The sequence below is a fragment of the Denticeps clupeoides genome, chromosome 18 (genome assembly GCF_900700375.1).
Source record: "Denticeps clupeoides chromosome 18, fDenClu1.1, whole genome shotgun sequence".
In the NCBI taxonomy this organism is placed as follows: domain Eukaryota; kingdom Metazoa; phylum Chordata; class Actinopteri; order Clupeiformes; family Denticipitidae; genus Denticeps; species Denticeps clupeoides.
This window is the reverse complement of record NC_041724.1, coordinates 298,563-324,596: the sequence shown is the minus strand read 5'-3', so window position 1 is coordinate 324,596 and position 26,034 is coordinate 298,563. Positions and strand designations below refer to the sequence as shown.

At 48.8% G+C, this 26,034-nt stretch overlaps 3 protein-coding genes across 5 annotated transcripts; 2 read left to right on the top strand and 1 right to left on the bottom strand.

Annotated features, from left to right (window-relative positions):
• Nucleotides 1-149: 149 nt before the first annotated feature.
• On the bottom strand, nucleotides 150-7,561 carry srp72 (signal recognition particle 72). The gene is made up of 19 exons (XM_028959463.1): nucleotides 7,421-7,561; nucleotides 6,986-7,106; nucleotides 5,773-5,896; nucleotides 5,552-5,695; nucleotides 4,415-4,526; nucleotides 4,302-4,333; nucleotides 4,101-4,225; nucleotides 3,911-3,968; nucleotides 3,695-3,826; nucleotides 2,839-2,967; nucleotides 2,688-2,760; nucleotides 2,555-2,619; nucleotides 2,394-2,489; nucleotides 2,208-2,311; nucleotides 2,052-2,129; nucleotides 1,058-1,195; nucleotides 945-982; nucleotides 701-860; nucleotides 150-629 (listed from the first exon to the last, which is right to left on the bottom strand). Exons 1-19 carry the CDS (start codon nucleotides 7,518-7,520, stop codon nucleotides 455-457), a joined length of 2,004 nt encoding a protein of 667 aa, XP_028815296.1. The 5' UTR covers nucleotides 7,521-7,561; the 3' UTR covers nucleotides 150-454.
• Nucleotides 7,562-7,711: 150 nt separating this feature from the next.
• LOC114767771 (leptin receptor overlapping transcript-like 1) lies at nucleotides 7,712-9,931 on the top strand. The gene is made up of 4 exons (XM_028959480.1): nucleotides 7,712-7,909; nucleotides 8,575-8,650; nucleotides 8,724-8,910; nucleotides 8,988-9,931. Exons 1-4 carry the CDS (start codon nucleotides 7,894-7,896, stop codon nucleotides 9,102-9,104), a joined length of 396 nt encoding a protein of 131 aa, XP_028815313.1. The 5' UTR covers nucleotides 7,712-7,893; the 3' UTR covers nucleotides 9,105-9,931.
• Nucleotides 9,932-10,689: 758 nt separating this feature from the next.
• LOC114768405 (hyaluronan mediated motility receptor) lies at nucleotides 10,690-15,929 on the top strand. Of its 3 annotated transcripts, none has more exons than XR_003743049.1 (7): nucleotides 10,690-11,045; nucleotides 11,860-12,017; nucleotides 12,149-12,330; nucleotides 13,901-14,101; nucleotides 14,332-14,472; nucleotides 14,561-14,767; nucleotides 14,906-15,929. XR_003743049.1 is itself a non-coding variant. In XM_028960667.1 (7 exons), exons 1-7 carry the CDS (start codon nucleotides 10,955-10,957, stop codon nucleotides 14,921-14,923), a joined length of 906 nt encoding a protein of 301 aa, XP_028816500.1. In that variant the 5' UTR covers nucleotides 10,690-10,954; the 3' UTR covers nucleotides 14,924-15,929. The 3 variants fall into 3 exon arrangements, 1 of the variants encoding a protein (XP_028816500.1); XR_003743048.1 differs by having other exon boundaries at nucleotides 12,137-12,330; XM_028960667.1 differs by having other exon boundaries at nucleotides 12,137-12,330; nucleotides 14,561-14,663.
• Nucleotides 15,930-26,034: the final 10,105 nt, after the last annotated feature.

Here is a 26,034-nt window from a genome sequence, read left to right as displayed (position 1 = left end):
GGGACTTCCGGTCGAGCGGCGGGGGATTATACACGCGTCCGTTAATAACGTTATTTAAACGTTATTTAAACGTTCCAACAAGGCGGCCAGGACTTCGCTCCGTTCTGGACTCGCGTTTAATTTTACTAAAAGTAAGAACAGAGACCGGAGACGTGAGAGGGCCTGTTTATTAATAACTCCTCTTATTACAGGGACCAGGTTTAAAAAGGAATCACTTTTAAATAAATATCTTCATCATCTCAATTTTGCATAAACTGCTTGGTTTGTTTTGGTTTAACAGAAGAAAATGTTCAGTTTAATACTGATGGAGGCGCAAGCAAAACAAAAAAAAAAAAAAAAAAAAAGATGAAATTAATCAGATGACATTTTGTAAAATAATTTCATACGTTCCGTCTCTTCGTTCGCAGGTTTAACGTAAAAATTAAAAAGTGAAACGCAGGCTGGTTCTTTCTCTCTACCAGCCTCCCTTCCCTCCTTTCTTCTTCTTCTGTGGTTGCTTCTTGCGGGTAGAGGGCGCCGGTTTCTGTTGCCGGGGCGGCACCACGTTGCCGACGGCGACTGAGGCTGGGGCCGACCCTGAGCCCGGTCTGGGGGACGTGGGGGGACTGCTGGCCGTCTTGCTGGCGTCCCTGTAACGACAGATCGCGTTAGAAGGCCGTAACGGTTCCGCCGGCGTCCGTGCGTCTTCGCCGCCACTCACAGCTCTGCGGACGCGGCCGACGTCGTCCCCTGCGTCCCCTTCCCAACTTGCTCCTTCTTCTTGCCCTTCTTCCTGCCGCGGTAGTACGAACGCTCCCTCATGGGCAGCCAGCGCTCGGGGTCCGGGGTGGACTTGGGGTCGTAGTTTTTGGGTAATTTACCTGTTCGGAAGCGGGTAAAACCGGACAAGCTCTCACCGCGCCCCCGGGACCAGCGTGTTAAAAACGTAGAGACAAAACGCTCACCTTTCTTCTTCTTCCTCTTCTTTTTGACATCCACGTGGCTGGAAGAAAACCGAGACGTTACAGATCGTCATCCCCGTAGTCGTTACCTGTTCTACAGGGTTCTCTACTCGTACCCTTGATCTTTGGGGGGATTCTCCCCCACCACTTTGGCGGCCTTCTTCCTGATGTACGTGGCGCCGTGAGAGTTCTCCAGCTCGTCCACGTCCACGTTGAAGGACATGGTGTCCGGGGACGGAAGGTGCTTGCTGAGCCTGGGGAAGGGGGCTAAGGAAACATCTCCAACCGGCCGAGCTGGGACACGTTTACATCATGTACCAGAGCATCAGTATTTACCGGGACGGTCCCCCTGTAGACACTCCGGGTTATAATACTTTAATGTATTTCAAATACATAATATGTAAGGCCCCTCACAGATTTTGATATGAGCTTTACCTAAAGAAGTCCTAAAGAAGTCCTAAAGAATCAATCCTTTATGATGTAATTTGAAGCTATTTAAAGAAGAATCAAGAAGCAACCAATCATTTTGCTTCCCTGGTGATGACCCCGCCCACCAGCAAGTATTTAAATAAGAGGATTTTCTTGTCTTCAGAGTATACTGAGATGTCTAATAATACTTGTATTCAAGACAGATCGAGGAATATTAACCAGCAGAACAGCTCCTTGTACCAGCAGAGGAATCCACGTCTACTGCAACAACTAATAACGATATTTATGGAGGTCCAAGAAAATCGTTTGTCCCAATTTTTGCAGCTCCAGAAAAGGGACACTGACATAAAAGAGTACCTTGAAAAGCACCAGAAGGAGATAGATGAAATTAGGACCTGCTTTGTACTCCAAAGTAAGCAGGTTCAGGCGGTGATCCAGAGGCTGCTGAATGAAGAGAAGCAGGTTCAGGAGGAAAAAGACCTGCTGAACCAAGCTGCTGAATGCCTGTGAACCAGAAGACCCAGGTTCAAACCAGACTTACTAGCATCGTATCCATGAGCAGGACACTTAACCCTGAGTTAACACTCAGTATTTACCGGGACAGTCCCCCTGGGACTTGTCTTGCTGAGGGACACGATGCGAGTAAGTGGGGTTTGAAGGCCGCCTGGGCAGTAAGGATACGACTTGGCCTTGTCCTGATCCACCAGGGAATACGCGGAGATGAGCTGCGCCAGCGTGTGAACGTCCTTCGTGTTCTGCCTGCGGAGCGGAAGCGGTTTTAAAAGGCGGCGCCACGTCGCCGGGGGAAACCCAGCCGGCCCGAGCGCAGCCACTCACCTCCACAGCTGCTCCAGGTCACTGATGGCCTCCTTCTTGCGGCCGTACTTCAGCTTGAAGTTGGCCGCCTCGCGGACCAGGGCCAGGTGGGCGGAGGAACCAGGCTGCAGGAGGGGCAGGAGGGGACAGGTTCCGTACGGTGATGTCATTATACACTCGTTATAAACCCTCGGAACGCTAGAACACCTGCTCGGTCTGGTAGTAGTGAATGGCCTGGCTGAAGACGTCGATGGCGCTGTCGATGTCCTCTTCGTGTGTGTACATGGTCACCAGTGCGGAGATCTGTGGAGGACGCGCCGGTCAGAACCCGCCTTATTTTAAATAAACGTCCGAGTCCCACTTCTCACCATTCCTGGCTTGTGCTTGAACTCCTCTATGGACCCCAAAATGTCGCAGGCTTTCGTAACGTGACCTGGGGACGAAGGTGAAACGGTGAGAACCCTACGAGAACCCTGCCCGGGGCAGAGGACACCGCGGTACCTTGAATCAGGTATAATTGTGCCATGGTCAGCTTGATGCTGGAGGCGCTCTCGGGGTGCTGCTCCGCGAACGCCTGCGGGGGAGGACAGAGGGACGCGGTGAGACGCTCGCCGCGGACGCCGCGGGGGATGGGGGGACGGCGGACACGCACCTGCAGAAGCTCTATCGCTTTGGAGTGCTGCTTCTCGCGGCACAGCTGGGCCACCTGGATCAGAACGGGTCTGGGATGGCCGGGGTTCTGGGACTGCAGGTTGGACGACAGCTTCCTGCACTGATCCGCCTAAAACAAGGAGACGCACAGAAACGTCCCTCAACAGAAGCACCAGAGGGTCCAGGGTTTCTGCAGGTTTGAGGAAGTCAAAATTAACGGCCATACAAGGGGCCAGAGTTTAGCCTTGTGGGTAACACACTCGCCTGTGAACCAGGGGTCCAGGTTCAAACCCCACTTACTACCATCATGTTCCTGAACAAAACACTGGAGTGTCTCCAGGGGGGGACTGTGCCTTGTTTTTAAATCGGTCTTGTTGGTCCCCTAATTCTGTGTCTGACCTGTAGAAGTTGATCAACACCACTCACCGACTACAACGTTTGGTACAGACAAGAAGTCGTGTCGGCATTTTTCCAGAAAAAATAAAACGAACCCGCTGGTTCTTCAGAGTCTTGCGTGATGGAAGTTAAATCAATAAATGTGCTCAATTTTACATTTAATTACAGAGCTAATGTAATGCTTCACATGTTTGGAAGTCATGACGGTTGGTGGAGATAATATTTTAGGGCAGGGGTGGGAAAAGCATGAGAAACGGGAGGTAACCTTTCCCCTTATGATGTCATAAGGGGGACAAATTCCAGATCAGACCGTCTGAGCTGCCGCTCTCTGAACGGTGAAGCAGAACGACCAAAAGTTAAATAATCCCAGAGTCACATTTTTATAATAGGGGACCTTTAAGAGTTTTTCAAGGATCCCCAGAAACCCTATAAAACCTGTAACAAAACTCAAGCAACTTTACCTGGTTGGTGTACATGGCCAGAAGAGCCTTGTTGAAGTCGATGGCCTGCAGCTGCTTCCTGGCCAGTTTGTACTCGACACCGTCGGCGTTAGTCAGTTTCACCTTCTTCTTGGAGTCAAAAACGTTTTGGTCCTGCAGGGACAGAGGGACAGCTGCATGCAGGACAAACTGGCCAGGTGAGAACATTAGATGAAACGTCTTCTACCAAGAACCTACCTTGTTAATAGTTATAATGTTATTGGCCGTGACAGCCAGCAGGCCCACGTCCGAGGGTCTGAAAGAAAAGAGGAGTTCCGGTTAAACAGTAGGGGCAGGACATTTTGAATTATTATTATAATAATAGCTTCTAAACAGACATAAGGTAAATATAATATATGTGGTAAAAGGAGGCAACGGTTTGACTGACTTGAGCTTGATGACTTGGTTGTAGAGCTGCAGCGCGTCCTCGGTCCTGCCCTGCAGCTGCATGATGAAGGCCATTTGCGAGTGGATGACGGCCAGCTCAGACTTGATCTCCTCCTCGGTCACGTCCTGAGGACGAGCAAACCGGAACAGTCACATGACAGACAGGCGAACGGCAGACTATAAACATATAAACGGAGCTTACCGAATCGTCAGCCAGCGACATCCTGCACAATTCTGCTCAGGAGAGAAGAACCGGTATTAAAAGCAGAACATGCTGAACATTTCACTGCAGAAGTGGACTTCCTGACATCTTACCCTCCGCTTGCTGGAGCTTGTTCATGGCTTTCGTTAGCTGTCCTTGTCCAATCAGAGTGCAGGCAGCGTTGTAGCACAATTCATACGTGGTCTCTGGCAGGCCCAGGTCGTCCTGCGGATTTCAGGCAGATTATTCACTGAAGATCCCCACGGCCGAACAAATAAAAAGCACAACGACCCCCCGTATCATTACGACCACATCGAGCTGATGCCCCATTTGGGACCCAAGCAGCGTAGAAGCATTGAGCCAAGGCCTCTGCTGTGCTATCTGGGACCAGCAGTCCACAGTAGATCCTTCAGGCCCTCATCCCATGAGCTCCCTCATCAGTAGTGACGGGACCGTCCCCCTGGAGACTGCTCAGGGACACAGTGGTAGTAAGGGGGGGGGGTTTGAACCGGGGACTTTTGGGTCATATATGAGCGTTTTACCCGCTAGGCTACTACCACCCATCTACAGAAATATATAACGTTTGGGCGCAGAGCAGAAAAATGGCCCTTAAAAGCAGGTCTAGAATTTAAAACCACATTTACATCATTACTGTAGAACATCTCGACTCAGTCTCTGACGTCCTCTACATGAAACCTCATATTCACGCCAAATATCGTAAAAATGTACACTTAGCGTGTTTGGCGAGCTGGCGACTTTGAGAGGAAGAAACGGGAACAAAGACGCCTAAACACACGTCAGGTTTTGGTTACTGCACTACATGCAATCAACAAAATTCCCAGATGATTCCCGGACTTGGCACCCCAACGATCAAATTCCCAGATGGTCCCTGATATTCCCGTGGGAACCCTGGTCATTTATCAGGGCAGTGGTGGCCTAGTGGTTAAGGAAGCGGCCCCGTAATCAGAAGGTGCCACCGAGGTCCCCTTGATGAAGGTCCCGTCGCCTGTCATGGTGCCCACTGCTCATTTTGTATTTCCAGCATTAACCAGACGCCCTTATCCAGAGCTCCTTACAGTCAGTAGTTACAGGGACAGTCCCCCTGGAGACAGTCAGGGTTAAGTGTCCTACTCAGGGACACGATGGTAGTAAGTTACAGATTATATTTACAGATCAAGTCAACACTGCGAACCTGTTCCTGTAACCGTTCTTGACCCAGAGTGCATTTTGGTTCTGGCGGATCTACTCACGGCGTCGGCTATCTCCCACGTGCTCTGGGCCGCCACCACAGCGGAGAGGTTGGTCTTCCTCTCCTCCTCGTACTCATCCTGAGAGTTCCTGATCAGGTCCTTATAGACGGCCCGGCACTCGCTGTATCGTTCCAGCCGGTACAGCTGGAAGACGCGTCAGGACAGAACAGATCAGCGCGGCTCCGCCGTACAGGCGAGCGAGCGCAGCGCCGGGTACTCACCACCTGACCGTAAAGCTCCTTGATCTTGTCAGACTGTTCCGCGACCCCCTCGATGGTCTTCAGGGCACTTTCCACCCGGTTCAGGCGGTACTCGCAGTACGCCTTCTCAAAGCAGACCACATCACTGCGGGGGAACCAGAAAGCCGTCTGTTACTCAGCCACCACTAGGGCGCGTATTGGCGAGGATCTCACCATACGATTTATCGTGCTACTGCACGTACCGCGATAATGTAGAAACCAAGCGGAATTACGCCATGCCATGGCTGTAATAAAGGTTTATCTTATCTACAGGAGTGGAGGCTGTAGAGATGATTCCAATCTCTGCTGACCAAACTAGTATACAATAACCCCGATACAACAACGTCCCCACCAGGTGAAATATCGCGATATATCTTCATTACTCACCTGGTGAGGACTTTACTGACCCCACAAAACTAGTATACAACAACCCCGATACAAAAACGTCCCCACCAGGTGAAATATCGCAATATATCTTCATAACTCACCTGGTGAGGACTTTACTGACCCCACCAAACTAGTATACAATAACCCCGATACAACAACGTCCCCACCAGGTGAAATATCGCGATATATCTTCATTACTCACCTGGTGAGGACTTTACAGACCCCACCAAACTAGTATACAATAACCCCGATACAACAACGTCCCCATCAGGTGAAATATCGCGATATATCGTCACCACTCACCTGGTGAGGACTTTACAGACCCCACCAAACTAGTATACAATAACCCCGATACAAAAACGTCCCCACCAGGTGAAATATCGCAATATATCTTCATTCCTCACCTGGTGAGGACTTTACTGACCCCACAAAACTAGTATACAATAACCCCGATACAACAACGTCCCCATCAGGTGAAATATCGCAATATATCGTCACCACTCACCTGGTGAGGACTTTACAGACCCCACCAAACTAGTATACAACAACCCCGATACAAAAACGTCCCCATCAGGTGAAATATCGCAATATATCTTCATTCCTCACCTGGTGAGGACTTTACAGGCCCCACCAAACTAGTATACAACAACCCCGATACAAAAACGTCCCCACCAGGTGAAATATCGCAATATATCTTCATTACTCACCTGGTGAGGACTTTACTGACCCCACAAAACTAGTATACAACAACCCCGATACAAAAACGTCCCCATCAGGTGAAATATCGCGACATATAGTCACCACTCACCTGGTGAGGACTTTACTGTGGGTGTTGATGACGTTCAGCGCTTCCTTGAAGCTGCCGTTCTGAATGAGGCAGACCAGCTTGCAGCGAAGAGCAGTCACGTCGTCCTTCACCTCCTGGACAACTGCGGAAAACAGGCGGACATTTTCACTTCATGAGAACGGCGAGTAAACAGACGCCGAGAAAGGACACGTAATCGCAGCCGCTGGCGCAGGAGCCGCCATGCAAGCGCCGTACTCAACCCGGCGGGGTCGGTGGCGGAAGACGTGGTTCGGTAGTTCGGTGGCTCGAAACACGTCCACTGCCAGGGCCGCCGGGACCTCCCGCGACGAGCAATTAATTCGCGCAAAAAGCCACGCAGCCGACGCGCCGATGTTTTATCGCGAACGGACGCGCCGAGCAGAAACGCGCACGGCGGAGCGGAGCAGCGGCCTTTACTTTTGTTGACGGCTTTGAGCGCCCGGGTGAAGTCTCCGTTCTGGCCGCAGCGGTTCACCTCGGTCCAGAGCGACGCCACGGAGCCGCCGGCGTTCGCCATGTCGACCAGCGCTGCGCTGGGGAAGACGCGCTCGCTTCCGGCGCTTTCCGCCAGAATAAAAGCCCGAAAATACCTGGTGGACACGTGATAATACGCAAAACGAACCACGTTTTCTTTGGCGATGCGCTTTATGGTTTTTTTTAGGCCAATTCCTTTGAGGCAGTGCCAACATCCGTATTTTTTGACAGGACGGTTGTTGTAGGATAACTGCGTTTGAGTAAATGCCGGACCTTTAATTTGTTTTTCCGCGGAGCGGAAGTGTGTCCCGGCGCATGCGCAGTCCGCGCCAGGCGCTGAGTCGTGTGTGCGGAGCGTGGAAAGACGCTGGCCGGGCCGGACGAGGACTTGCGGACAATTTTCATGTCTGGCACACATGGCGGGAATTAAAGGTGCGTTTCCGCCCCCCGCGGCGCGGCGCTCGACCTGCGCGGCCCGCAGCGCGTTTATTTTCGGCCCGAATTAAACCCTGCTGGTGGGTGCAGGCAGCGGGCGGCCCGTCTGGACCGTTAGCCGATAGCTCGACTCTATAATCTTTCTCACCGTTCATCGCTGGTCGTGTAATTATTCCGCGTCTTTATTTAAGCCACCCACCCTACGATAATACTAGTGATAAATACTAGTTATATAACGATAATACTAGTGATACTTGTGATTATTATAATAACCGCAGCAGTCATTTACATTTACAGCGTTTACCAGACGCCCTTATCCAGGACGTCTTACAATCAGTAGTTACAGGGACAGTCCCCCCCTGGAGACACTCAGGGTTAAGTGTCTTGCTCAGTGACACCATGGTAGTAAGTGGGGATCGAACCTGGGTCTTCTGGTTCGTAGTTGAGTGTGTTACCCACCAGGCTACTAACAGCTCAGCAGTCATGGTGATCATCACAATACCGTCATGGAAGTGTGTGGTAAGAACGGTGTGTATTCTGTACTGTGGCGTGGTGAGTAGGAATGCCGGCCTCTGTAATCCCGTCATTCCAGGTCATGTGACGCGTCACATGAGGACGTCCCGTCCCTGCTTCATAACGGATCTGTTGTGTTGTCTGCTCAGCTCTGATCAGCTTGTCCTTCGGCGGCGCCGTTGGACTCATGTTCCTGATGCTGGGATGCGCGTTGCCGGTCTACAAGTAAGTGGCGGCCGCCTCCTCCGCGCCCGGACCCGGCGCCGGACGCCGTAACCGTCCCTCCGCTCTCTTGCAGCAAGTACTGGCCGCTGTTCCTGCTCTTCTTCTACATCCTGTCCCCGGTCCCGTACTGCATCTCGCGGCGGGTGGTGGACGACACCGACTCCGCCAGCCACGCCTGTAAAGAGCTGGCGCTGTTCCTCACCACCGGCATCGTGGTGTCCGCCTTCGGCCTGCCCGTCGTCTTCGCCCGCGCGGAAGTGGTGAGGCTCCGGCGTGTCCCGCATGTCCCGCTGGCGCGCCGGGTGAATAACGCCCCTTCTCCCCTCCCCCCCTGCAGATCGCCTGGGGGGCGTGTGCCCTGGTGCTCACGGGCAACGTGGTCATCTTCGCCACCATCCTGGGCTTCTTCCTGGTGTTCGGCTCCAACGACGACTTCAGCTGGCAGCAGTGGTGAAGTGTCTGGCCCCCGGGGACCTGCGCCACAACTCTTTTTATTCCCTGTAATTACTGTTACTGTTGTTATTTATGGCCGCCGTCCCATAGTCGCAGGATCCAGGTGCAATAAGCTGTGTAAAAACTGACATGTTTCTTCATTGTGTATCATAAACCATGACGTGAGCCCGTACTTAACTACTGAGCTGAAGCGAAGGGAGACGTCACCAGATGTCCCCCGGAGAGGGACACTGGTCGCCGCCGCTTGTACGCGTTTCTCCCCAGGAGTGTAGCGGACAGCCATGATGTCACATGCATACGGAATAAAGTCCGTAACCGGCGCGTTACTGGAACTACCGTTCACCGTCCCGCTGCTCCTGTACGTCGCGGCCTGAAATATTCCCACGTGTACAGAAGGATTTGGGGATTTGGTCACTCGTTCTATTTATTACGTTTTTTTCGTACTTTCTAGCCGTTGTGTTGTACCTGGCGGAGAGTCGCCGGGTCTCGTTCTCCAGCCGGTTTACGGTTCGCCCATTTGCACTGCAGAATGTAAATTTAAAACTCTCTCTCGTTACTCATCATGTGCTTTGTCAAAAAAACCTTTTCTTCTGTCAACTTCTAAACTATTAATATAAAACACCGGAACGTTGATTAATTATTAAAACGACTAATTGATAGTTGCATGAATCGGGGAATTTGGCAGAAGACGGTGAGATGTATGAAGTTGAGTCCAGTTCTTCTACTGTAACGTTCCCATTTAACCCAGGGCTTTATGTCGATGTCCTTGTGTGAATTCGAGGGGCTCGCATCAACATCTTTCTTTCTTTCTTTCTTTCTTCCTTCCTTTTTTTTTTTTTAAATAAAATGCCATTAAAAGAACATTCTGTCTTCTTCTTCTTTTTTTATCCCTTCGTGTAGATGTTTCAGCTACTGGGATTGGAGGTAATAGATTGTCATTTAGGGGCTTTTGTCTCCCTCTTCTGGCCTGAAGTTCCTGCATCTTTTTAGGGTAAAATAAGTTCCTGCTGCACAGAAGCTTAATAATAATAATAAAGTGAAGTGATTGTCACTTGTGATAAACAGCAGCACTGCACACGGTGCACACAGTGAAATTTGTCCTCTGCATTTAACCATCACCCTGAGTGAGCAGTGGGCGGCCATGACAGGCGCCCGGGGAGCAGCGTGTGGGGGGACGGTGGCACCTCAGTGGCACCTCGGCGGATCGGGATTCGAACCGGCAACCTTCTGATTAACTGTTAGGCCACCACTGCCCCAAACTGCTTCAGACTTGACCACTTTTCCCCCTTAGCAAGCAGCAGAACCGGTATGAGTGTCCATGGACGATCAGGTGAAGGAATGTAATATTAGACAGCGGTTGCCTAGCGGTAAGGAAGTGGCCCCATAATCAGAAGGTTGCCGGTTCGAATCCTGACCAGCCAAGATGCCACTGAGGTCCCCTTGATGAAGGTCCCGTCCCCACACGCTGCTCCCCGGGCGCCTGTCATGGTGCCCACTGCTCACCAAGGGTGATTGTTAAATACAGAGGACGCGTTTCACCGTGTGCTGTGCTGCAGTGTCTCACAATCACCTGACTCTAAGTGGTCTTTAATGGAAGAGGCGTAATATAATGATTTTTGCCGCTGTGTAAGGTTCTTGGACCACAGGTACCAGCTTGTCTCAGGTTCAGGTCAGGTCCAGGAATGCATGCAGGTGCAGCGGTTTTGGGGCGAGTTCTGTCACAGCCTGGACCTTGTTGCGGGGTCTGGGGGCGGAATCCGGCCCACTGGAGTGCGGGGTGTGGTTTCGTAGCTGGGGGCGTCAGAGCTTCTCCGCTTTGCTTGGCAGCAGGAGGAGAATCGTAGAGGTGGAATGAGGAGGTTCTTCCGATCGAGCAGGGACGAGGATTTCAGCCAGATCCAGTACCTCACGGCCAAGTGCGGTCGTCTTTCTCACGAAAATGGTAAGTTTGCTGTATATTTTACAATCTTCAGGACACCTGCGTTATATTTGGTTGTATGTCCAACGACTAATCTGCATTCTGTGCTGGTCCATAAAGACACAGAAGAAACTTCTCAAATGCAGCCCTGCCTACTGAGACCAAAGTTCAACCTCAAGCAGGCTGCGGCAATGCAGGGCCGAGCATTTTAAAGACATGAAGTCAACGCATGTCTCCTCCCAAAGATGCATATTGGCTGATAGAATAATATTATTATATTTCACGGCTTTTTAATGTTTTATACCCAGTAAGAAACTTTCTCAGACCAGGGGTTGCCAGATCAGGCAGTTTTGTATCGGACATTTGGGGAGAATTGCGCGTTGACAACAGTTAAGTGCTTCTCAGGGAGTTCTGGTGCATTTTTGGACCAAATTGTGGCTGAAACAGTCAGTTATCTGGCAACACACCATTGGCGACTCTATAAGCATAAATCTATCAGCATTTCGTGGGTCTTCTGTGTAAAAGAGATGAGCAGCTACAGGTCTGGACTCACCGCATGTCATGCTTTCCTGGATTCTGGTGCATGCCGACTGCCGTTCAGATAATGCAGATTTCATATCTGGAGAACCTGATGTGACCTTCAGACCTGCTTAGCTCCACTAAAATACAGACTCTCCTGTTTTAAATCATGCTGGAGATCGGTGCGCCGTTCTCACTTTGGTTAGTCGAGCACCAGGACGCATTTTTGTCTCTTTAGTCCTCAGATTGACCATAAACAGCATGAGGAACCAGTCTAGATGCTGATTCTGACCAGCGCTTGTCCTCCTCCCTGGTGTAGCGGTCCTGGAGAGACAGTGCCTGCTGGCCAAAGATGGGAACCGGACCCTGCAGCTGGAGGTGGAAGCCCTGGCTCTGCAGCTTCGCCAGAGGGAGCAGGCCAGCCACGAACTGCAACTGGAACGCGAGCGACTGCGGAGGCGACTAAAAGACGAGAGGGTAAACGTGGAAGGCGTGTAGTGAACCTGCAGACCTTCTCGTCTCTGTGTCTGGGCTTGTTGCCTTCGTGCCGCTCACGGTCATTACGGGCGTTAATGACGTCTGAAACCCTGGTGCAGGAGCTGGTGCAGGCCCTGCGGCGGCGGGAGCGCGCTGCGACGGAGGAGAGCGGCCAGGAGGCGGCGCTGCTGAGTCTCCAGCTGGAGCAGGTGAACGGGGAGGTGCAGCTGCTGCTGGGCTCAGAGGCGCAGCTGGAGGGCCTGGTGGACGAGCTGCATGTGGAGGCCCAGGACCTGGAGATGCAGCTTCATAGGTGGGAGGATAACGTCTTTTTCATGACATTATGCAGGATGTTGCATATACGGTATACAGTACAGGCCAAAAGTTTGGAGACACCTTCTCATCCAACGTGTTTTCTTTATCTTCATGACCATTTACGTTGGTAGATTCTCACTGAAGGCATCAAAACTATGAATGAACACATGTGGAGTTCTGTACTTAATAAAAAAAGGTGAAATAAGTGAAAACATGTTTTATATTCTAGTTTCTTTGCTCTGATTACTGCTTTGCACACTCTTGGCATTCTCTCGATGAGCTTCAAGAGGTCGTCACCTGAAATGCTTCTCCAACAGTCTTGAAGGAGTTCCCAGAGGTGTTTAGCACTTGTTGGGGTCCAGCTCACCCCAAACCATCTGGATTGGGTTCAGGTCCGGTGACTGTGGAGGTCAGGTCTCCACTTTTTGTTAAGTACAGAACTCTACATGTGTTCATTCATAGTTTTGATGCCTTCAGTGAGAATCTACCAACGTAAATGGTCATGAAGATAAAGAAAACACGTTGAATGAGAAGGTGTCCAGACTTTTGGCCTGTACTGTATACGTACAGGGTCGGGGTCCTGTCCATGGATTAAGCCTAGTCCAAGACTGAAAGTGTGTTTGAATGGAGAAGATCATTGCAGTTCTCTTTCCCTGAAGGGAAAACTGGCCCATAATGTTAAAATGAGCTCATACGTGCATATTATATTCCAGCGCGTCTCATAAATATGGCAAGAAGGCTCTTTTGGTCCTGAAATGTAATCTGACAACGTAAAGCCTCAACTAAGTATTGTGCGAATGAAGATATTGAGTGTAAGAGCTATCAGCTTGAGCATTTTTAATTTTAGATGAATGTATGCGTATCACATTTATTCTGTGAGTGTAATGAATGTAGATCGTGAAATATATCTGGAAAGTGGAGAGCAGGGAAAACCACGCAGAATACTGAGAGGATCTGCTGACCTCCTGACCTCCCGACGTGAAAGCAGAGCCGCATCTGTACCAAGCTGGACCGGCGGTTTTAAATGATAATTGCGGTTCTGCCTGGCGAGAAACGACCTCGATCCTCATCTCCTCCGAATGTTTTCCATGAAGGAGTTTTTACTGCACTTCCTGGATATTTACAGCCTGAATAAAAACATGGCCGAATTCGTAATTCCAAGCCCCGCTGCGTCGTAATTTGCTGACTGGAAGCTCCAGGAAGTCGGCCCGGTTTCGGGAGGGGCACCACGCCGACACCGAGCTGATAAAAATGCAGAGAGCTGGAAGTTCAGCTGCTCCCCGAGGTGCAGAACGCATTCCAGAACGCAGACGATCTCATTTAATGGCCTCGTGTACGGTCCTGGAGAAGCTGAATTCCAACACCATCATTTACAGCGTTTACCAGACGCCGTCATACAGACGGGGGACAGTCCCCCTGGACACAAGTGTCTGGTTCGATGACTCAATGGAAGTAAGTGGGGTTTCAACCTGGGACTTCAGAGACGAATGTCTTACCCACCAGGACACCAGCAGCCCACATCATGACGTCCCGTGCTGTGAGACTGGCTTCTCTTTCTTGTTGTGCAGTAAGACCTGCGAGCTGAAGGAGCTTCAGGGCAGCCATGCAGCCCAGAGCCAGGAGCTGGAGGAGCTCAGGAGCTCCCACCAGAGGACGGTGGAGGAGCTGCGGCACGAGAAGGACGGAAGCCTCCGGAAGCTGTGTGAGATGGCTGAGCAGTTCGAGATGCTCTGTGAGCAGCAGCGGGCTTGGATGGGCTGTGTCAAGAGGTCAGAGTTCACCCTCCTCCATTAAGTTCGACATAGATGGTTAAAAATGCATTCAATTTTCACTCACTTGGTTCTAGAGTTACTGATGTGTGGAGATGTTGAGCAGCTTCCAGCATCTTCATGGGCAGCTGCTGGATTACTCAGCAAATCTTCATAAACGTCCAACAGCGCTTAACTTTGTTCTGAAAGCAACCAAAACTGGTGGTTCTACCTTTAAACTGTGCTTCCAGATTTAAAAAGGGCCTTCTGGAGCAGAAACAGTGCCTGATTCTACAGGTGCACCGACTGCAGGTGGAGGTGCAGGACCTGAGGATGAACCCACAGGCCAGACTCCAGGACCCTGACGATATGAAGGGACCTTCATTTAACCGGTCAGTCTCTTCTACTTAGCGGCACGACGCGGACGTTCTGAGAAGTTTGTGATTGTGCTTCTGAAACAAAATGTTCTCCCGCTTCCAGAGTGGGCCCTTGGGATCCTGACACGATGGCCGACCTCCGGGCAGAAGTAGAAAGGTGGCGGGGGATGTATGAGGAGCTCTTCAACAAACTCACTCCACTCCAGGTGAAGAAAGCCGCAGCTACTGTCCCTGCTGACCTCCAGTAGGCCTCAGCATGGCCCGTTTCTCCTGGTATCTCTGAAGACTGAGAACGTGTTGCTAGGACGAGGTAGTGTCCATGCACTGTAACTCGCTGAATACGGCAGAATCATACCAGGGTTTCATACCAGGGTTAAGAAAATTGTCCGCGTGGCGTACGTTTAGAGGAGGTTGGACGTTTCTCATTGCAGTCTTGTTCTGTGTCCAGAACCAGAAACCCCCCTGAGGACCCGGAGGCCGGAGCTGAGTGTGTTGCTCCGCACCGTCACCCCACCTCTCCGCATCGTGGACCTGAGATGATTCGCGTCATGTTTCTTCTGTGGGATTTAAAAGAATCTTTTAAATGAACACAGCTCAGTGGACAGTGAAGAGGACCACTGACCCAACGTCAGAAATTCTGTGGACACTTTATTAGGTACCAGGAGTAAATAGGACCACCACTTGCCTCCAGAACATATGGATTCTTCACCATTTTGGTCCTGCTTCTTCCCATTAACCAGTCTGACGACCACACTACTGGTCATCCCTCCTGAAGCTGTGGATAAATACTTATTTTACGAACATATTCATAAGAGCATGTAAAATGAATGAATGTCTATTTATAAAAACGTAGAAGATGGATGTCTTTTTAAAAACAGAGCGATGTTGTTGTATGCGGGCCAGATGGTGGATTTAACCGACTGTCCTCTACTGTTGTACATCACACACTCGGCCTCATAAAGACCTTATTAATGGGTGTGTTACATTCGTCCATGCCAGTAGAAACAGTGTGTGTGTGTGTGTGTGGACGGGTGCTGCTGGAGACACTGGGACGCTTGTGTGACTTAAGTGGCACATTTTTATAATTTTTTTTTATTCTGCTCACCTGCAATCCAAAAAATGTGAACTTTGCCATGTGTCTATAAATAGACATTAATTGGGGATTCTGGAGAGAGAGAAAAACATAACTTCAGAACGAAAAACAGTGCGTTTTACAGGTTTAACTTCTGCTAGTTCATCTCAAGTATGAACGTCTGTTGTCAAAAGCCTGTTGGTCAGACCTTCTCCGTTCTCTCAGGTCTTCAGACCAGGACCTGTTGTCTGTTCCTCGGTCTCATTACAAGCCCGGAGGTGAATGACCTGCCAATCAGTGTCAGGCAGGCGCCGTCAATCACAGCGTTTAAATCTCGTTTAAAAACTCCCTTTTACGCCCTGGCTTTTAACCCAGTGTGACGTGGTTCTTGTACGGTGTTCTTATGCAGTGTTTTATGTGTTTTTTTATACAGTCCTTTCTGAACTCACTTTTCTGTTTTATTTAACCCCTTGTTTCATTCAAATTGCTGCACGTTTCTCTTATTTTATTCTGTTTTCTTTTTATTCTATATTTTTTATGTACTTTTTGTCCATGTTTGTCCTGTTCCTGGTAATTTAAGTTTTTTAAAAGGAAATTAATCAGTAGTAATGGTTAATCAAACGGTTTCCATGGTTACAACACTTTTACCGTTACTGTAATTAATCTTAATGGAGACGGCCGATATAGCCGCATAAGTGATAATGATTGGCTATGGTTGATTTAAACCCCCTCGGTCAGCCAATCAGAGGCACAGGTGGGCGGGTCTTTACAGAAAACCACCCACAGACACTGCGAGTTGAAAATTTGCTTTTTTACAGTGGAAATGCAGACGTGACCTTTTTCCTTGTTAGGATTAAAGGTTCGATTGTAAATGATAAATGTACATTATGCCGTGGAACTAAGTGTGTATCCATCCTGTAAATTGATGGCAGCACAAACCCAGACGTATTTTAACATTTTAATGAACTTTCCCTGGTTAAAATCGCTGTTACTCAGTTACTATCTCTGATACTTGAATGAAATAAGTTTCGAGTAACTACAACTAAATGCCTTTTAAAAAGTAATGTGTCCAACACAGGTAGTAATAATATAAAATTAAAATGAACTATTTTAAATAATATGCTAATTCGACCAGCATTGTTGTCTGTCAGAACTGGTTTCGTGACCCCGTGACCTGTCATGTGACCATCTGTGTGTAAATTGTAACAAGTCATTTCCAAAATGGAGGGGAAGTAAAAAAGCTAAATCTCTATCAGTAACGGCTGTATTTTATCGTCTTCAGTTCAGTCACGTCACAGCGAGTTGATACCAACCAGATGAGTCTTGCTTTAGTTAGCAAATCAAACCAGAAGGTACAACAGAAATGTCGGTTGATGTTTTAACTATTCAATAACTAATAATAATCCTGTCTTAGGGGCAGCGGTGGCCTAGCGATTTAGGAAGTGGCCCCGTAATCAGAAGGTTGCAGGTACGAATCCCGATCAGCCAAGGTGCCACTCACCAAGGGTGATGGTTAAAAGCAGAGGACACATTTTACCGTGTCACTGTGCTGCAGTGTTTCACAATGACAATCACGTCCCTTACACTTTCCCAGATGCTAACTAGTATATCAGACTGGGAACAACTATTATTTCTGGAATTTTCTCTTCATCTTCCAAATATCAGATTTTATAAGATTTGCTTTCCATTTACATTTACACCCTTATCCAGAGCGACTTACAGTCAGTAGTTACGGGGACAGTCCCCCCCTGGAGACACTCAGGGTTAAGTGTCTTGCTCAGGGACACGATGGTAGTAAGTGGGGTTTGAACCTGGGTCTTCTGGTTGAGTGTGTTACACGCCAGGCTACTAGCACCACTACCACTTTCCCGGATGCTAACTAGTTTTATCAGACTGGGAACAACATTTTTTTCCCGAAACTTTCTCTCCATCTTCCCAACGTCAGGTCGTTTATAAGATGGGTATATGATGAATAGATCTGCACTAGTGTAACCCCCAGTGGAACCTACATGTCGTTCGGTTTACAGTAGATGCGTAAATGTTTAACTGAGATGCTGGTAAACTTGCATGGCGGCTGGGTGTCGATACGCTGAGAGCTGCACGCCGCTGTCCTCAGACAGACCGCCACCTCCGCCCACAAGATGCCCTTGAGTGAAGGTTCTCAAAACACGAACAAGAAATGTTATTCTTGCCTGGAGAGACACAATGACATCATGTGGGAGCGCGGCATGCTGGGAAATGTCCTCCACAGGGCCCAATGGACACCTTGTCTGCTCTATGTAAAGGACGCTACTGATAACAGGTCTACTGAGGTTTTGGGATGTAAAATGCTCTCAAAAATATATTTACTAAAATGACCTTTAATAAAGTTATCTTTAAGATGCAAATTAGGAATTATTTCTGACATCCAGAAGATGATTTTTTTTATGCAAAGTTTTTTAAAGGGAGAGGAGCCTGTAGGAATGATTGACAGCTCTCCCACACCCTACGTCCTCATTCTGGACAGTCAAAATGTCCCCTTTTGGTGTCTCCATCGCCAACTGATCAAGTTTTATTAGATGTTTTAACACGATGGCTAAAATGACTTGCTGATCCTTAATTGCTATTTTGATGAAATTTCTATAAAATATGAACATTTCTTATTCGTGTCTCTTTCGTCAGGTGTTTAATTCTTGTTCTCCTAACTCATATCACTAAACCCCTCCACGTCTTCTTCTTTGGAGACATCTGCTCAGTGCGGCCTGGTTAAAATCTCCATAGCCGTCTTATCATCTGACCTGGTGACCCCTCGTCTGCTCCTGCAGGCATGTTTGGACCCAGAACTCTCATCTGTTGAACCAGGCAGCAGAGAGTGTTTACATGATGTCTTCACTGACCGAGGGTGGGACGCCATCTGGCCACCAGAGGTCCTTCTTGCTCCAGTGGTGCTGCTTTGGCGACAGGCAAGACTTTTCAAATGTGTCTTCAATTAGAGGTGCACAGTTCATGCTGTTCAGCAGACTGGTGTCATTTGAGTCCAAGATTACTTTCACCTCACGTTCCTCCCGAACGTTTACTACTGCCGAGCGTACTGTACATGAACCGTTTCATCCTGATGAAGTTTTAAACAATATTCAGAAGTTTAGGTCACGGCGAATCCCTCTCGTGCACGAGTTTATTTTCATAGAGACGTTTCATGCTGCTGGCCTCGAGCGCGGTCTCATTATCTCTTAATGAAGCCCAACGATGATCTGGCGCTGCAGGAGTTAAGGACCTTCTCGCTCACGTTAACCACGGCCTCCCCCACCATGCCAGCCAGGCCACAGTAGTCCTACCCCCAGCTGGAGGCCGTCCCTCTGCCACCATGGCAGAGCTCAAATCAGCTATGACAGTAAAGCGCAAACATTTGGAGCACGATTGGAAAAGCTCGGCTCCTCTGATGTGCCGCTGATGCTCCATGTTGTCTCTCTAAAAGACGATTCTGTCTAAACTCACACATCGTTACAAAAAAGAGAAAAGGCTCTCCGTACGTTCCAGGAAAAATGTGTTTCCAATGTGAAAACGAAGGCCCGAGTAGCTGTGTGGTAACAGTGTGGTGAAAATGGCGGTTGGACTTCCCTGCTGCTGCCCTCCACTCTGCCACGCAGACAGCGACGCGCACCATCTGTCGGGAAGATGCTCCAGAGGCAGATGTTCTCCTCGCTCGATTCACCTCAGAGGCCTGCTCTGACCCGGAGCCGGGGAGCTCCATCACCGCGGCGCCAACAACGGGGCCTGAGCTCCACGCGCTCGCTGCCTACTTCACGGCCTGAACTCAAGTCCTTCTCTTTGAGGACCACTGGGAAGAACCGGCTTCTCCTGCTTCCTGCGGTAGCATAAAAGTCCATGTCAAAGAGTCTAATCAATAGATATTAATTTGAAAACCACAAAATAGGAATGAAATAAAAGTTAAAAATTTGCTACAAATGGAAGCATGTGGGAAAGTGTCTCCTGGTTTGGCAAGACTAAGGTCAGAACAATGCAAGCGTGGTCATCACCCAAAAATAAAGAGTGAAGGAATTTTCCGGTAGCGTCACGTGATGCGGTGGACGTGGGCTCTACTGAAGATAGAGATGGATGATGAGTGGCTTCAATTACCGAGATATGTTGGCGTGAAACACCCTGTCCTCTGCCAGAGATCTGATGCCGAAGTTTTTACCTTGAACTTGACACTGATTCAGAGCACGTAGAACATTTAATGAAGAGGTTCTAGAAGGACGAAGGCCGTTCTGGTCCATAATCTGCATTATTTCACCAAAATTCCACATCATTGTGCATATATAACATTTTCTAGAAACACCTACTGAAAAACAAACACCTTTTTCAGTGTAAATCTGATAGATAGATAGATAGATAGATATATAGAGAGATAGATAGATCCCTTTATTGTCACTATAAAAGTACAGCAAGATAAAGTTTGGAGCAAATCAACAGATGCCCATTTAAACTAGGGTTATAAAAAAGATTACGTTCAAATTAAATAAAATATACAGTCTAGAAAATGTGCAATTTAAAGTAAGTAGTTAAAGTGCAGGTGAGATGATGATAGGATAGGACAGCAAAAAAGGTGTGATATTGCGCAACAGTTATTGCTCTCCAAAGACATAGGACCATTTTAACCGCATCCCAAAACCATATCAGTAAATTGTAAAACTAGACAGTTGTGTAATTTTTTGAAGGTCTTTGCATGGCATCGCATGGAAATCCTAACCCACTAATGGTGCAATCGGCATATTTAAAACCCTTAAATGTCTGGTGACCTCACCGAGGCACTGTGAACGACCCGTTCGCAGTGGCGTAACTACAAATGAAGCTCCTCATATCCAAATTGTGGAAGTGTCCCTGCATAACACGCACGTTAATACGTTGTGCAGTTACCGGAGAAACAAGTGTTTTTGAAAAACAGTCACGCTCCAGAATTTGGTCGAGTGTGGAAATAATGACTGCTGGTTTGAGTGACGTCCAAATGCTAACATGTTGTGCCATGGTGAGGGACTCGACTCGAATGCCTTGGTTCTCGAGCCACACGCACGTTTCTTATAAATTCTTCACGCTGGCGTTTTTTCGGTGTGCAAAATTCTGTACTTCTTCATATGGAGGTGGAGTTTCCAACAGGTTTAAATGGTTCCATTTGAGAAACGGACAATGAAATGAGTAAAATTATTACATGTGGTGGGAAGGCAGGGCCACACCCACATGGAGAGGCCGAGCCAACAAAAGACAGAGGTCTTCAGGCATGGTTCCTCAGCCTCCACCCTTTTACATGAAATTCTAGCTGGCTGGCTGCAAGCCTCAGTTGGGAGTGTTTTCCATGATTTCCATTTAAGGTTAATAAAGGGGCTTGTTTGACAAATTCCTCGACTCCGGTATCTTTGTGGCTGGACGTCTACCTCACCCCACCATTTCCTATAAAATAGACAATTTTTAAAACGTGTGAAAAGCCAGACCTGCTATGGCAGACCTTGAGCTGTTGGTGAGGGAACAAACGGCAGAGCACGTTTTTCAAGGCCAGCGCTGACATTTCGTCTCCAGAGGATGAAGATGTGGGTTAATCAGAGGGCTGGAAATGCATGTATAATGCATGGAAGCTGTATAACATAAAAATGACTCGGATTCGCAGACATGTTGATTGGAGGACGCTGCAGATGTCATCTCAACAGGGGCTTCTGGTTCATGCATCACGTCAGGACTTTCCAACCCGGGAGTTTCTTCTTCTCCTCTCAGTGACGGCGCCAAGAGAGTCCTAACTCACCCCAGCCCGTACCATGAGGGGGAGGTCTGATGTGGAGAAGGGTTTCATGAACACAGCTTCACACATTCCGGCCGGCGACGCGACCGATAAGCACCAATAAAACTACGAAACAGAAACTACAAGAATCTTAATGAGAAAAACATCTCGGGCCAAATAATCCCACTCGAAAAGTGCCCTGTAAAACCCGCAATGAAGGAGCGAATGCACCCTGACGCCCCAGGTGGGCCTTTAGCTCTTTGGCTCTTCCGTTGGGGAAAACGTGTGAAAGTGAAGAGAAAGCCTTGCCCCCTTTTAACCGGACTTGGAACTACTGGGATTCACTGTTGTTCTAATGTAAAACTGATACGGGGAGCAGGGCCTAAAATATGGGAACGACAATATTCCGTCTTTCAGTGAGAGCTTTATGTGGCGAGAGGAACCTTCCAGACGGCCTTTAAAAAAGCTGATTACCGCGAGAGGCTTTCCTTCCTCTCCAAACATTTGCGTGCATGGGACAATTGTGGCGTGAAACCAAACCCTGGTACTGGAGTTTGCTCAGACTGCTCTCGGCGACTGCTGTTTGGATGCTGCAGACTGTTGTCGTGTCCCCACGCAGCCTTTGTTCTCCTGACGTTTACCAGTGACCAACCTACCAGTCCGAAACTGACCAGAGCAGCGACCGACCAACCGACTTTCTACTATCCTACTGAACGTCCAGAGCAAGAAACAAGCTAGAGCTAGAGGTAGAGGTAGCGTGAGGTAGTATACATCCAAACTAGAGCTAGAGGTAGAGGTAGCGTGAGGTAGTATACATCCACGTGCCTCGGAAGGGAAGACCCGAACAATCAGAGCTTTATTTCGCTCAACCAGCAAGTCCGTTTCCAAGCTAGCGCTAGCGTGAGGTAGTATACATCCAAGCTAGAGGTAGAGGTAGAGGTAGCGTGAGGTAATATACATCCAAGCTAGCGCTAGCGTGAGGTAGTATACATCCAAGCTAGAGCTAGAGGTAGAGGTAGCGTGAGGTAGTATACATCCAAGCTAGAGCTAGAGGTAGCGTGAGGTAATATACATCCAAGCTAGAGCTAGAGGTAGAGGTAGCGTGAGGTAGTATACATCCACGTGCCTCGGAAGGGAAGACCCGAACAATCAGAGCTTTATTTCGCTCAACCAGCAAGTCCGTTTCCAAGCTAGCGCTAGCGTGAGGTAGTATACATCCAAGCTAGAGGTAGAGGTAGAGGTAGCGTGAGGTAATATACATCCAAGCTAGCGCTAGCGTGAGGTAGTATACATCCAAGCTAGAGCTAGAGGTAGAGGTAGCGTGAGGTAGTATACATCCAAGCTAGAGCTAGAGGTAGCGTGAGGTAATATACATCCAAGCTAGAGCTAGAGGTAGAGGTAGCGTGAGGTAGTATACATCCACGTGCCTCGGAAGGGAAGACCCGAACAATCAGAGCTTTATTTCGCTCAACCAGCAAGTCCGTTTCCAAGCTAGCGCTAGCGTGAGGTAGTATACATCCAAGCTAGAGGTAGAGGTAGAGGTAGCGTGAGGTAATATACATCCAAGCTAGCGCTAGCGTGAGGTAGTATACATCCAAGCTAGAGCTAGAGGTAGAGGTAGCGTGAGGTAGTATACATCCAAGCTAGAGCTAGAGGTAGCGTGAGGTAATATACATCCAAGCTAGAGCTAGAGGTAGAGGTAGCGTGAGGTAGTATACATCCACGTGCCTCGGAAGGGAAGACCCGAACAATCAGAGCTTTATTTCGCTCAACCAGCAAGTCCGTTTCCAAGCTAGCGCTAGCGTGAGGTAGTATACATCCAAGCTAGAGGTAGAGGTAGAGGTAGCGTGAGGTAATATACATCCAAGCTAGCGCTAGCGTGAGGTAGTATACATCCAAGCTAGAGCTAGAGGTAGAGGTAGCGTGAGGTAGTATACATCCAAGCTAGAGCTAGAGGTAGCGTGAGGTAATATACATCCAAGCTAGAGCTAGAGGTAGAGGTAGCGTGAGGTAGTATACATCCACGTGCCTCGGAAGGGAAGACCCGAACAATCAGAGCTTTATTTCGCTCAACCAGCAAGTCCGTTTCCAAGCTAGCGCTAGCGTGAGGTAGTATACATCCAAGCTAGAGGTAGAGGTAGAGGTAGCGTGAGGTAATATACATCCAAGCTAGCGCTAGCGTGAGGTAGTATACATCCAAGCTAGAGCTAGAGGTAGAGGTAGCGTGAGGTAGTATACATCCAAGCTAGAGCTAGAGGTAGCGTGAGGTAATATACATCCAAGCTAGAGCTAGAGGTAGCGTGAGGTAGTATACATCCACGTGCCTCGGAAGGGAAGACCCGAACAATCAGAGCTTTATTTCGCTCAACCAGCAAGTCCGTTTCCAAGCTAGCGCTAGCGTGAGGTAGTATACATCCAAGCTAGAGGTAGAGGTAGAGGTAGCGTGAGGTAATATACATCCAAGCTAGCGCTAGCGTGAGGTAGTATACATCCAAGCTAGAGCTAGAGGTAGAGGTAGCGTGAGGTAGTATACATCCAAGCTAGAGCTAGAGGTAGCGTGAGGTAATATACATCCAAGCTAGAGCTAGAGCTAGAGGTAGAGGTAGCGTGAGGTAATATACATCCACGTGCCTCGGAAGGGAAGACCCGAACAATCAGAGCTTTATTTCGCTCAACCAGCAAGTCCGTTTCCATGGAAAACTGCAGGCCTTTAACGGACCCTCCGAATGCACCAGGATGATTAACACACCTTATTACACCGAGGACCACCTGGAGGGAAGGGCAAGCGCGGCTCTGTCCCGGCCCAGGCACGTGCCTCCGTTTCAGGGTCCCTGCAGCAAATGGTGCCGAATGTGCACAATTCGGCTTTTCTGCGGTCTGTTAATGAGAGCCAATCGTTTCCTCCTCCAGCCTGAGATCCGGCCGGGCCGCTTTTTACCCTCCCGCTGGGAACGGGGGCTTCCAGACTAAAATAATGAGCCACTTTTTTCTGTCAGGGAAATTAGTTATTATTATTATTATTTAGACGACTCGGCCGAACTTATTTTCTTCTTCTGGACTTCGTGGTCGTGAGCCAGATCTTTACAATCCCTCCATTTGTAATAGAGCTTCCTCGGAAAACACGGCGTGGAGGCCAGGTTGGAGTGTTGTGTGGTCCTCGTGTGTCCGGGATTTGTGTAGGTTTGTGTATTTAAAGGCACTACGGGGACACGAAGCTCAGCAGACAGAACTATTTCACCTTTTAATCAGCAAAGGCTCCCGAAGAACAACAAGCTGAGCCGAAAGTACGAGAGGCGAAGACTAAATAAGCGAAGACGCGGTGACGTCAGCACTTCAGGTCATTCCGTGCCCACGAACTCGATAGGTTGAGAAAACACATAATAACTAGAATTAATCACAGCGTACATATCACCTTCACACTCCGAAAGCCAAGCGGACCTCACAGGGTCACGACCGCGAACACACCCCGCAGATTTCTCTTCATCTCTGGAACGTCCGAACTTGGGAAGCAGGGGACGTTGTTTTGGACGTTCTTTCTGACTCTGTGTATCATGTTCGGTGAGCTTGTTTTAACCTGCGGTCGGGGACTGCTTCTGAAGGGAACTGCTTATTATACGTCCCTTGTTAAAACTACAACTGCATCTGCTTTTTGGAGCAAAAAGCAAAACGTCTTTCTCGTGCTTGAGAACGATCACATTCATTTCCTGCATAGAATGTGTTCATTTCTGTGTTTGCTCGTATAATTGGGACGTTGGTGAATTTTGCATATGGAAAATGTACTGGAGTTGATGGAAAACAGACACCTTTTACATCAGTTCATTCCCGTGAAAAAAAAAAAATCTCTATCTTCTCTAAACCACAAACCGCTCATTGCAGCAGCTGCCATTTCAAACAATAGCTTGGAGAAGCTGTTCCACTCCTGGCCCGGCTGCAACGTCGCAATAAAAGAATATCCAAACCATTCGGGTTTCCCAGGCCGACGGGTTTGTTGTTCGGCGTCTCCGTGGAAACGGTCACTCTTAAACTCCCCATGAAGGGCCGGGTGGGGGCTCAGCAGAGAACCGGCATGACACGGCGGAGCCAAACAAATAACTCAGATCATTGGAGCTTTGAACCCGACGGACCCCCCGCCGTGGCCCGAGCCCGCTCATAAGTATGATTTATGGTTCCGCGTTCTGCATTTTAAAAATGTCCCTGCTGCTCCGCGGGGTCGACGTGGGTCAAGTCTGATGCCCACTTGAGATGGTCGGGGGGTCAAATGCCGTGTCACTGTACCACACTTATTTATTACAAATGTAGGCGCGTAGGTACCGTTCAGACCAACCAATAGACCTCAAACAGCCTGCGGTCCATCAAATTCACACGTTTTCCTCCCATTACCTGTTGAGACGTGACAAATCATCTGTTATGAAGATCTTAAACAGAACCTGGCTGTGTGTGCCGAGGTTCTGATGAAACTGGCTCTGAATGGTTCTGTTGCAAACATCTGCAGAAGCCATTTCCTTTTCGCCAGATTCTCACAGCGTGGACAGAACCGTCTCTTGTGTTGTCCAAGCGTCACGTATTCACCAATCAGACGGCGGCTTTATTACGGTGTCTTTAATAGACGTGGATCAAACCAGATTGTGTTATCCGATTGACCAGATTCTGTTTTTTTTTTTTTTAAAAACACTGAACTAAATTTGGATTTTTATGTGTGCTTTGGTGGCTGTTCAGCAGCTCTTGGCTGGAGGAAATCAGCTCTATCTGGCAACCCTGG